Source organism: Ixodes scapularis, unplaced genomic scaffold (genome assembly GCF_016920785.2).
Source record: "Ixodes scapularis isolate PalLabHiFi unplaced genomic scaffold, ASM1692078v2 PGA_scaffold5__190_contigs__length_132052651, whole genome shotgun sequence".
Classification (NCBI taxonomy): domain Eukaryota; kingdom Metazoa; phylum Arthropoda; class Arachnida; order Ixodida; family Ixodidae; genus Ixodes; species Ixodes scapularis.
This window is the reverse complement of record NW_024609880.1, coordinates 77,717,674-77,729,904: the sequence shown is the minus strand read 5'-3', so window position 1 is coordinate 77,729,904 and position 12,231 is coordinate 77,717,674. Positions and strand designations below refer to the sequence as shown.

Here is a 12,231-nt window from a genome sequence, read left to right as displayed (position 1 = left end):
TGCAAGTGGAGAAATGGCTTTCATAAAATATCTTAGTGTGTAGTTTATTTTGAAATAATAGCAAAACAAAACATGCAAAGACCCATTTTCCTGTTTTCAAGGCAACATTTCATGATAAAAGACGCTTATTTCATGAAAATACTCCAGGACATGTTAAACCGTCAACGTTCAAAAACAAAATTTCAAATGTTTTTTTTTTTTTTTGTGTGTGGCAGTGTTGCACTTATTCAGGGTACCACTCGTACCGACATTCATAAGGCAAGAATGTAATTCAGTGCAAGAATGACAATTTTATTGGTTCTGACAATTGAAAACAAAAAATTAATAACTTGGGTTACACAATTTTAGTAAATGTACTTACCTAGTAAAAGTTGGAGATCAGGGACAAAAACAAACGAGCCAAGTAACAAGGGAGGCCATCAGTCAAGCGGGCAGCTGAACCATGTACATAAATGTCAATCCGGAAGTTTTTTACATTGCTCTTAGATTGCTCTTGGCCAATTCTGACATTACTGAACCTCCTTAGCATGCATAAACTTTTATGGCATTTGCAATCTAACAAACCCTGACACCCATTCATACAAATATTTTCAGGGAGCACAGCAAGCATCATCAGAAACAACCGTCTGATTTATGTTTGCAAGCCTGATTGGAAAAATATTCCCTTGCTAAAAGGGCACTGCAAATGCATTGAAGAAAAAGAATAAATTATGCTTTTCTACAGCCTGGCAACACTTGCTGTGCCACTGCCAAGAATAGGAATATCATACAGAGATGTGCCGCATAATTCTCTCTCTTAAAACCACAGTTCAATTTGAGAATGCAGTCAGCTACAATACTAGCAAATTTTTTTAGAGATTTAAAATGCAAATATTTCGTGGAGAAAGCCTCATTTCACATAGCAAACGACCTAGAAAGCACAAATGCAACATTTCACCAAGCATGACTCATTTCCAATAACAAAAGGATTATTTGGTAGTAACACACCAACACCAAAAACAGATGCCACATGCATGACAGAGATACAAAACTAAAATCGACAATTCCAGGTGCATACAAAAGGAACTATCAACTGCTTCCAAATCTGCACCTAATCTTCCCAATTCCCAATGAAAGAAAAAAAAAGATTGCCAACTTTAAGATTGATGTCCAACCTCGATTTTAAGCAGGGAAGATTTTCCTCTTCCCTTCCAGCAGAGGGTCGAGAGGATATGAAAAGGAGGAAACGAGCAAAAGTTTGAAGCACTAAGTGTATGTTGGCCTTTAAGAGAAACAATAGCCAGAATGCTGAAAAGATATTGTATTAGCTCAATGTTTCGCCACAAATGCACTTCCGTAATGCAATGCTTTGTTAAGCTATTGTCAACTTTACATGACAACGAACCTCCGGTGTCCCCCAGGTGTTAGTAAGCATACTATACTGTTCTCGAAAGACCGTTGAAATACATGAGGCAAAGCCTTCATGAAAATGTCTGTCGACCTTTTCTCTGAAGCTCCTCCACATCCCCAGAAGAAAGGTTGTACAGTTCAACACAGTGTCATGCAATGATCTGTAACTAAACATGCTCCAAGCAGAAAAAAAATGTTAAACAGCTGCTTTTATCATTAAAGCAACACATAAAAAGAAGCATTCACTCTCAGAAAATAAATTTCAGTTTCTCAAGACCACAAAGAATTGTCCCGGGCGCCAACGTTGGAACAGCCCTTTCGTCAGGTCTCTCAAACGCACTTTGTCAGAAGTTTGTCGTCCCGTCTGTGCGTCTACAGTCGTAACGAACAACGCTTGTTCAGCACTTGTCACACACGAGCAACTTGCCCAGTCTGCTGCTAGCAACTGGTGCCTCTGCGTCCGGCCATAGTGATGAGAGGAGAGCAACTAGCGTCACAGGCCATCCTCAAACCGGCTTGAGGGAGAACGAGAGCTTGGGCCGCACCTTGCCCTTGTTCAGGATCACTTGCTGGTCCTGCCGCATTTTCTTCTCTTGCTCTTGCTCGAGCTTGCGGCGAGCCTCGTCAAGACGTCTGCGCTCTTCCACCATCGCCAGCCTCTCCTCAGCCTGCGGCCAAAAAAAGAAATAAAACCCCCTTAGATTATTTGGATCAAAGCAGAAATGTGGGCAGGTAAGTACAATACTGCTCTGTCGGCAGTAAAGGAGATTAGTGCAAGCAAGCGAAGGCCAGAACGGTTAAATCACCGTGCAAGGTGTCGCATAGCTGCGAATACACCTACGGCGAGAGTGTTTGGGCCTTTTCCACCTTTCTATCCCGGGAGTTCAGCAGAAGACAGACGTCGTTTGCAAATAATTTCTACGGCGTCGGTAATGTCGCCTATGATCCCTGCCTATTCAGCATCCTACTGTTGCTCTCAATGAGCAAGCAAAGAGAGACTCCATCTGCGTGATCATGCTTGTCTGGCAAAAGCATGAGGCATAGTAGTAGCATTCCGAAAGCTGCTGTCACAAATGCACTTCCGTATAGGATGCACAACATAGTTCTTTCAAAATTTGGTTGTCAGCTAAAAATGCATTTTGTGTTGAAATGTGAATGCCTCGATAAAATTGCATGCAACTAATGTTAAAATGTATCTCAAATCACCATATGACAAAGAAATGAGAAATGCTCCTCGTGGAGCCTTTCCATTTCTTTACTTACTATTATTCCCGATGTGGAAACTAGCGTAGCTGCTTCCAGTTGCCGACACGCACGAGAGAATATACTGCACAGGGCGTCAACATTTGTTACTTTTTCCAGGATCCTATTCTTTCCCTTTTTTTTTGTATGATCAGCCAAAAAACATATTTACAAGATTCTATAGTGCCAACTTCACTAAAATACGCCGGAATTTCGGCTCTTGTCGCAGTAGCCAAATAATGTCTAGCAAGTGAGCCAGGACATTACTCTACTTCGCTGAACGGACATTTTCGTCCTGTAGTCACCAACAGAGCAAGAGCGGCAAGGCGCGTCTTTAGAAAATGCCAGGACTCCAGCATGTGCTACGAACACATGAAAGGATAAAACATAGAGGACGGGGACGGAAACGGAACTTTTTTCATTTAGCAACAACATAGAATGACACAAAATATAAAAACCACCCCCCGATTTTCAACGTGCAGAGAATGTCGAAACCTTCGGGGGCCGGTTTCACGTCTTGTGCCATTCCATGCCATTGCTAAATTAAGGGACTTCTGTTTCCGTCCCTGTCCTCAATGTTTTATCCTTTCATGTATTCGATTCTATTCACCAACACGCACCTTTTCAATTATTACACCCAGCACGGGCTCCATGCATTCCGCCATGCTTTGGCTTCATGCATGCGCACGAGGTGCACGGGACACCGAGACATCGTCGAAGGTGTCCCTTCGACGACGCCGGGGCGGGGCAACCGCAGCTCGTCCCTGCCATTCTCACCTCGTCATCGACCACAGAGGCATTCGTTCAGTGGCGCTTGACCGCGGCGCAAGGGACGACGTCAAGTCGGGACGCCATACTCACCAACTTCCGTTGGGCTTCCTCCAGCTTCCTGCTGTTCTCTTCCAAAGTGCGCTCCAGCTCTTGGAGGCGCTTCCTTTCCTCCTCCTACAAGACCACAAAAGTCACAGCTGGTAATCGGAGCAGCGAGAGCCAAAGCCAGTCGCGACTCCCAAAACAGGGGAGCGAGACTTCGCACGTGTAAGCGGCGAGCGCCCAACATAGCCTGGCCTGCCGCAAGGAGAGCCGACCTGTGCCCCTCATCATGCAGGGTGCCGCAAGGCAGGCGGTTCGTCGGAAGCTTACTGTCCGACGTCCGATAACGTCGGTAACCCGTTGACATACCCCCCAAGACCCCCATAGAATGACACAGTTCGACCCTCCGGCACGGCAACTTTAAGACCAATCTAATCCTCCATGCCACGCCTACAAGAATAAGAAAAAAAAGTATAGAGAAAGAGATGAGTAAAAAAATACCCCAAACTATCCAGCTTCCCAAACTACTATAGAGTATATGAGCCCTTCCCATCACCCCCTTCAAATATACCCAAAGACTTGAGAAACTCACCGGCGGCAATCTCACCGTACCTGACGAAAACGCAATGTGGCACAGCCAAAGAGCAGAAAGATATCAGCAATCGCCCGTCGGCCCTCGTGTGTCACTGAAAATTCCACCATCCCCGTTCCCAGACCCCTTAAGTGAGGAGACCGCGAACCAAGCTGCAATCGAACACACTGCGCAAGTCGACGTTGAAGCGATCTATCCCGACCCTGTCTCCTCGTTTTCCCGCGCCCCTTCGCGTCCCTCTGCCATGAGAGACACAACGCTCCCTCCCGAAGCGACGGCGAGGACCCCGGGCCTTCTCACGTGACAAATCGATTCCGCACTCACGTGGAGACTTGGTTGCGGTTTCCGGCGAGACCGCTCGTGCCTAGAGAGAGCTTGGGAGAGACACTGGGCGTGCGAGGGAAACAGTTGGGGGCCTTAAAGCAGGAAGCTCCGCCACTTCTGCCGCTGGAAGGGTGCTCTCCGTGCCAATTCTCTTCCAGTGTGCCACCGACGTTAGTGTTAGGCACTCCTCAGCGACAAAGAATGTTCTTTAGCTTGTTCTTATTATGTTACAAGCTTTGTGTGTTTCTAGTTCCTTTTCTATGAATTTGCTTACATACTCTAGTTTTACTGTTGAACATGGCAGGTGATCAGGCGAGTCTTCGCTATGGTATATTCCTGTAAAATGTTGTTTAGACGTGCAATTTGAAAAGAAGACGAGTCAGTAACCAGATTAGACGATTGTAATTTCATTGACATGAGCCCAAAAAGTACTGTACTTCAAGTTGTAATGCTATGTTTACTGTAGCCCGGCAACACTCGTAACAGAAAGGACATTTATGCGAAGTTGATAACGGACATGCCTGTTCTGCTTGGTTGTTCTTTGGAGCCAACAAGCACATATCGTTACCGCATTGCTGCAAAGACTGTAGACAAGACTGTACAACTTTAGGCAAGCCTGAGCTTATATTCAATAAAAAGGCAAACCCTTTCACGACAGTGACGGTCTTCTACGACTATGCATTCTCTGCACAGCAATTGTGTCAAAAGTAGCTTGAGCAAGAAAAATTCACATTCTGGCATCCTGAACCCTCAAGAAGTTCTTAATATTCTAAAGAGAACAGCCAAAAATGTACTTGGAATATTTTGTCAAATTAAAAGTTCCCTAAAAAAAAAAAAAATGCGTGTTTGGTCTGGCAACATACTTGAGGGTTGTATCCTACGCAAGCAGCTCGGGCCATTGTAATGTTTACTGAAATACAAAATGAGACCTCAAATGACAGGGTCCTAAAACTTTACAAGAGCAATATAAAGAAAACTGCCAGAGAAATGCCTAGCAACATGTGCCGAGGCATAATCCTTACAATTAGGACCCTACGATCTCAAGATCAGACAGACACACTGGACATTCAATGCAACTGTGGCTTTTATTAACAATGATATATTGATAAAATAAGACTCTTTGGTTACCGTGGCAGCATGCACACTACCTTTACCTAGTTTAAGCTTTGTAGCAAGTAATTTCTCAAAACAACGGTGATATAACTACAGTATGTACAGTGAAAATGTATAATAATGCTGTCTTTATAGTATTCCTACTCATATGATGCTACAATAAATACTACCTTATAGTTATTTCAATACAGAAAATAAGCTTTGTAACAAAACAAAAGAGTCTATAATTAAAGAAAGTCACGTAACATGTCTTCATGCCGTTACAAAGCTATCACAATTAACATATACAAATGAATAATAATCTGCAGCAAGATTTTTTTAATTCTTTGAACCTATGATGCTTTGCATATCTGTTTATTTGAGGTTCTTACAACAAACAAAAGAAGAACTTAAAGGGCAACTTCACTGAAGTTAGAAGGCCAAGACAAATGACTGGTAGGGTCAATCTAACGGGACATATGGCCACAATAAATTAATAACTCATTGAAGAAAAAGGTTAGCCAGCTTACTCAAAGCAGCTAAAGTAGAACCCAGCAACATTATGATATGATGTCACTCTCATTTAGTGCACTTTTTCTATAACGATTGATTGACCCTGCATCTCAGCTGACAACTCAAAGCTGCTCCCCATGTTTTCACTGTTTCTGTCGACCGTATTGCAACCATTATTGTGTGCAATGAAAAGCAAAGTTCAGCACAACCTGCAACACTGTGACAGTTCTTGTTACAACAACACAGATTGTTACACTATGACAAATAGTTCTCTGGAGAACAATTTCCTCGACAACAAAAGAACATGATGTTTTTCTTTTTTTTTTTTTTTTTTCTGGAAACTTGTAACACTACAGCAGGGGTGGCCAACTACAGCTCAAGGCTCCTTGATAAGCCTACCTCCTCCCCTCCTTCGGCAAGATTCAGAATCCTTTTATGGTTGATGCGTCGAAAGGTGGCCGACCAACCACGGAACTATTGCGCAATGTTTAGGAGCATTTGAAGTGGAACTCCTTGAACTCGACGCAGGCGAAGGGCTGACATGATTCAGCAAATTAAAACAGCGTGCAACCCTGATGGACAAACACCTAACAAGCTGCTCACGACTGTGCGTTGTACTAACCAAACTTCGAGGTACTTGTTTCACAAATGGAGATGCACAATAAAATAACATAATCAGCAATCAATTTATAAGTAGAAATCTCTGTGGCCACCAACTGGCATAAAATAAAGAAGAAAAAAAAACTGTCACGCCTTTTTTTAACTGCAGCTCTACACTTAAAGTGGTTATTTCTTTTACGGTTCTTTTGTAAATATCTGTCTGGCCACCCTTGCACTAAGGTGTAACCTCAAAAATGTAGAAAATTGAGTGAAGTTGCCCTTTAAACTATGCCCAAAAGGAGCTAAATTGAGATACAGTACTTCATTGTCTTCCTAAAATCCTAAAAGGGGAGATTCAGTGTCTCAACAACAAACAAAGCAAACACTGCCATAAAGTCCGCTTCATCAAAGTCCAAAACATGCAGCCAATTTTCGATGCCTTGAAAGCGAGAGATCAACGAAAACCAAAAGAACACCAGAGGACAGGTCGCCGTTGGAAAGATTCCGCAATGTCCACAGACAGATGCAGTCTATGCACTGTTCGTATTCCCTCAACTGAATACCGGAAACAAAAACAAAAACGCCCAAGGCTTAGAAAAGGAAAAGATCACGTTCCGTGAAGACCGTCCGAGGACAGTGGGGCCTACCTCCTTGAGCTTGTGCTCAGCCATCATCTGGGACCGGCGCTGCTCGATTTCCTGCATCAGCTGCTTTTCCATGTGGTGGCGCGCCTCCTCCACGCGCCGCCGCACTTCCGTTTCCATGGCTTCCTTGCGGCGCTCCATCTCCTCCTGCACGCGCATTGCCACGGCCTCTTCGATGCGACGGTGCATGTCGTCTTCTGCCTTCTTCGAATCCACCTCTTTCTGCCGCCTGCAACACCATTATACACTGCCATTAACCCCTTGACAGTCGCCACCGATTAACGATCTGAAAGTGCCCGCCTAAACACAAAACTGCACACACCTGATGCCCCAGATGTTTGCTTTCCATGTTAGCTGCTGTGGCAGCATTGGCAATCACAGTGCCGGCTCTTCTGATTCAGACAAATAACGTTTCTCAGAACAGAATTCAGAGGAAGGAAGCTTATCATACGATGGAGAAGATCTCTAAAGTACCTCAGTGTCCGAATCTGAATCCGCTGGAATGTTGTGGCAGCGGATGCACCAAAATTAAACTGAGTGGAAAAAAAGTGACAACTTTTCGCCTTTAGTATTTCCATTTGATGCTTCTAAACCTGAACAGCGTGCAAGCACTATACTACTCCCACTAGATAACTAAGTGAACACCTGCACATTGACCCTTTCTTTATACTATTCCACTTGAAACAAAATCCTACCACCAAAAAACAGCTTCTGGGAAAAAAATTTAACTGTGAAAGGGTTAAACAGTCTATGGATAAAAGGCTGCACTAGCCTATACTCCATTCACCCTTAAGCTGAGGCTGCAGAGAATGCTACAAGCACAAGAGCTCGAGGTTGCTGCTTTGAAGCATTCTTCCACAGAACGAGCACTAGGCTAGAAATGTATGTCTCAAAGCCAGAAGCGCGGGCTAGCTATTGCTTGCAGCTTTGGCTGCCGTCTCAGCTTAAAGGTGAACGAACAGTGTAGAGTAAGTATTTCTTGTTCACCTCAAGAGCCTGTAAATTACACTTCATACAAGGTAGCCGGGCCACCTCAAAAATTTCTATCGCTATTTAGTTTGATTCAACTTTATTAAATTGAAGGCTTATCTTTCACTTGCCCACCAAAGGGAGTCTGTACACTGCATGACATTGTTAGCGCAGACATGACTTTGGTGCTTTTCACAGTTTACTTTGAAAGGGTAACTGGCAGGCATCAAAATTTACCACTCATGCTAGTATACTAAGAAAGCACTTTCCACCACTACGGTAGTTTTGATGACAGCAGAGCCGTCCGTATATTGGGAGAGTTTGGCCAGTGGGTGTGGCGACGGAGGCGCTGGAGAGGAGAAAAGTAAATGAAAGGGAGGGGAGCGCCAAAGGAGCGAGAGAGAAAGAAGAAAGCAGAGAGGAGTCAACCGCCATTTTTTCGCAACGCTGTTGGAGACTGGTCGGAGAAGAGCACTGCTGAGGCTACGCGTCGTCTGCTCAGGCCGACTTCTTTTTTGCCTGAATAAAAGTTTGTGGCCATACGTCGAGAAAACTTCATTTATTAGCTTTTTAACCCACTCAAGAATAACAGTATATCATTTTCTTGCAAGAGATAGTGATATAAAAGGAAATAATCAAGATTTAGATGCCGATCCCATGCATTCCGCCGGAAGAATGAAAGAAACGGCGGCCCTCCCCACTCAGCTGAAAGCAGCCGGGAGCTCACGCACATGCGCGGCGAGATCATAAGACTGACCCAACTCTCCCCATATACGACTCTGGATGACAGTTCTTCAATACTGTAAGAAAAACACACAAAACCGGTGGTGGCTCATTCGCTCTAACAATGTTGCGGAGTGTACTTTTGGAGATGTACACGACAATGAAAGCTTGCAAGGGGTAGCATGCCGATTGCACACACAATCAACGGACCCCACTCTGAAACATTGGTGACACGCAGAATATGTCCAGCTTATCATACTCGCAGACAACTTTCTGTGAGATTTCAGAAGAGAAAGAGTGTGCAAGCAGAGCTTCAATGGGTGCTCAAAATGTGCGAGCTTTGACTGCTTAGCTACAGAAAGTTGTCCACAAGTATAGAAGAGCTATGACCATGCGAAACAGTGGAAGGGAAGCAGATAACCGAAAGGCAATAGAGAAACCTGGGAACGTCCACTTGTATGTGGCAGGATGTAATCAACACGCCATAACCTGTCTCCTCTTTGTTAGTCATGACTATGCATCAGCTCATGACCTAGCAACGTTCACAATAGCCTGGCATCACTATCCGTGAAACCTAATTCAACAGCAATGCAAAACTGTAAAAGGTTCACCACCAGCAAACGGGCTCCAACTTGTTTGAACGGCATGCATATCAGGACTGGTCGTTGATACCCACACCCCTCTATAAATGATGACTCTTCTAAATCTATTTGTTGTAATGCGTTTTCTTGGATTTCGACGAAACCTAAGAGCCTAAATTCAAGATTGTTCACCTTGCCATTTACTTCAAATTACTATATTTTTTTAAAACTCAATATTTTGCCAATTTGGCCCAAGCTAGAGATTTTAAATATTTCACTATAGTACTCGATTTCAAGAGAGGGAAGATAGGGGGTTAAACGTGCAATCCCTTACATACTGCGTGGCATAGCTTTCAATTAACCCTAAGTATACAGGGTCTGTCCCAAAACTTCCCACGGACCAGTTTTTGGAGCAGCGTTATGCAATCAAGTTTTGTGTGAAACTGGGTAAAACGGGGCGAAGACGCTTGAAATGCTTCGGAAAGCCTGCGGTGACGACGAGATGAAACGAAGCCAAACGTTTATGTGGCACAAGAGGTTTTGGGAAGATTGGGAGCCTGTCAACGACGACGACCGCTCGGAACGCCCGTCGACATCACAAACAAATGTCTCTGTGCAAAACGTGCGTCAAGTTTGTGGGAACCACGTGTTCACCGCATCCCTATCTCGGCCTAGCTCAGGCAGGCCGTGGGACGTCGCCATGTGGGGGCGCGTCCCGGATGCGAGGGCGAAGCCATATTCCCTTGTGGACGGCTTTCCTTCGCCCTTCTCGAGTGATTTGCCGAAGGCACACCCTTCAGGATCACGACTTGGACGCGACTGCTCCTCCGGGGAGCCAACCTACATCCGACCCACCCCGGGCGCGTCCATTCCCGCAGGCTATATAAGACGGCCCTAATCCAACAGGCAGGACTCTCGCTGGGGGAGGCTCTGCTCGACGGAGTCTTCCTATCTTTATCTGATCCTCCCCCTCCGTGATACTGTCAATTGCGGCAGCGCGGACTCCGACTGGCGATCCTGTCAAAAGAGACAGCGCCGTCATCTCCACCATTGTTGGCCCTCGGGCAAGCGTGTGGCATTGTCATGAAATAAACACGTCATTATCTGGACCCAAGGAACCTTCTGCGTTTCTAAGTGGTACCCCCTAAAAGGGGAAACCCACAAGTTTTGGACAAGGACCGGCGATTAAGTCTTCGGATGATCGCAGAGGAGTGTGTAATACCAAAACAATCGTTTATTGCATTTTAATGGAAAATCTTCAAATGAGGAAAGTCTCCACGAAAATGGTGTCAAAGGTCCTGACGAGTGAGATGAACGTAGAGTGTTTGTTGACGTGCCAGGAATTGCATTAATGCTACAAAACGGACCCAGAATTTTCGGACAGAGTGATAACAGGGGACGGGATGTGGATTTTTGAGTATGATCCTGAATCAAAGCATCAGAGCAGCGAGTGGCACACCACGGAGTCTCCTGGCCCGAAAGAAGCAAGGATGAGCAAATTGCGAATCAAGGCAATGCTCATTCATTTTTAACAGAACAGGTGTGGTTCACAGTGAATTTGTGCCACAGGGACGAATAGTCAACAAGGAGTTTTACTGTGAAGTGCTCAAACAATTGCGCAACAGGGTTCGACAAGTCCGAAAAGAAATTCACGACAATTGGATCTTGCACCACGACAACGCTTCAAGCCACACCGCGCTCACTGTCTCAGAGTTGCTAACCAAAATGGGCGTTGCAACGCTGCTCCAGCAGCCGTACAGCCCCGATCTGGAACCACCGGATTTCTTTTTGTTCCCAAGAATCAAAAGAACCCTGAAAGGAACTCGGCATGGGACACTGGAGACGGTAAAAGCAGCTGCGACGACCTCATTAAAGAAGGTTCCCGTTGACGGCTTCTAGGGCGCCTTCAGTGATTGGGTGAAGTGTTGGCAACAGTGCATCAAAGCAGGGGGAGAATACATTGAAAAGTTTTGAAAAGATTGTAAACTAATATTGAATAAATGATTTATAAAAAAGAAAAATTCCGGGAACTTTTGGGATAGACCTTGTAGTTTTCCAGATCGACCAAAGGCAGATAATTGTTTGTATTTGTTTCGTATTTCCAGGTACATGATTGAGAAGATATGCTTCTCCGTTCATCTTGAAGATTCATATACGCTCTTACACTCAGCGTAGAAGATAAGGAGGCCAGATTGATGCCTTGTCAGTTTCGCCCTAGCACTTTCCTGAACATTCTAGGGTGAATATTCGAGATGACGAGCATAATAAAGAGCCTAGCGCCGTATTACCGAGGGATTCATTGATTCCATCTCGCGATAGCCAGCTGTTGCGCCGACGCACCATCACTATTCCCAACGCACCATTACTTGCTGATGCAGCCGTAGAGGCTCGCTGGTGCTTCCTTGACGTCTGTTGTTCTTTTTTTTGTTTCTGGCACAAATTCGCCTCCATTAAATCCTTAGTTCATTCCGATTTCCCCTGCCTCATCGTCAGTTATTCGTGACATTTCTGGTGGAAGTGCGGGGTGCCGCAGCTCATGAGTAGTACCGCTCTGAGGCCTCACCAGTGCAAGCCCAGCTCCCGGCTCAAGAAGACCGTCCGTGGAGACAACCAAGACCCAAAAAAGCCGCCGCACCAAAGATCAAACCCAGGAATTCAGACTTCACCGGACCTCCAGAGGAAGAAGTCGACGAAACTAACTATGACCTCCCAGGCCTGCAAACTGATAGCTCTGTCAGACAGCACCTAA

The 12,231-nt window shown here is 45.1% G+C and overlaps 1 protein-coding gene across 1 annotated transcript in view; it reads right to left on the bottom strand.

Moving 5' to 3' along the window:
* Positions 1-270: 270 nt before the first annotated feature.
* Positions 271-12,231, bottom strand: part of LOC8051426 (arginine and glutamate-rich protein 1) — a 28,476-nt gene continuing 16,515 nt past the window's right edge. The window contains exons 3-5 of the mRNA XM_029968791.4: positions 7,213-7,438; positions 3,493-3,576; positions 271-2,057 (exon numbers count right to left, since the gene is read on the bottom strand). Of these exons, the coding sequence (XP_029824651.2) occupies positions 1,896-2,057; positions 3,493-3,576; positions 7,213-7,438 (472 nt within the window). The 3' untranslated portion in view covers positions 271-1,895. The remainder of the gene's footprint in view (positions 2,058-3,492; positions 3,577-7,212; positions 7,439-12,231) is intronic.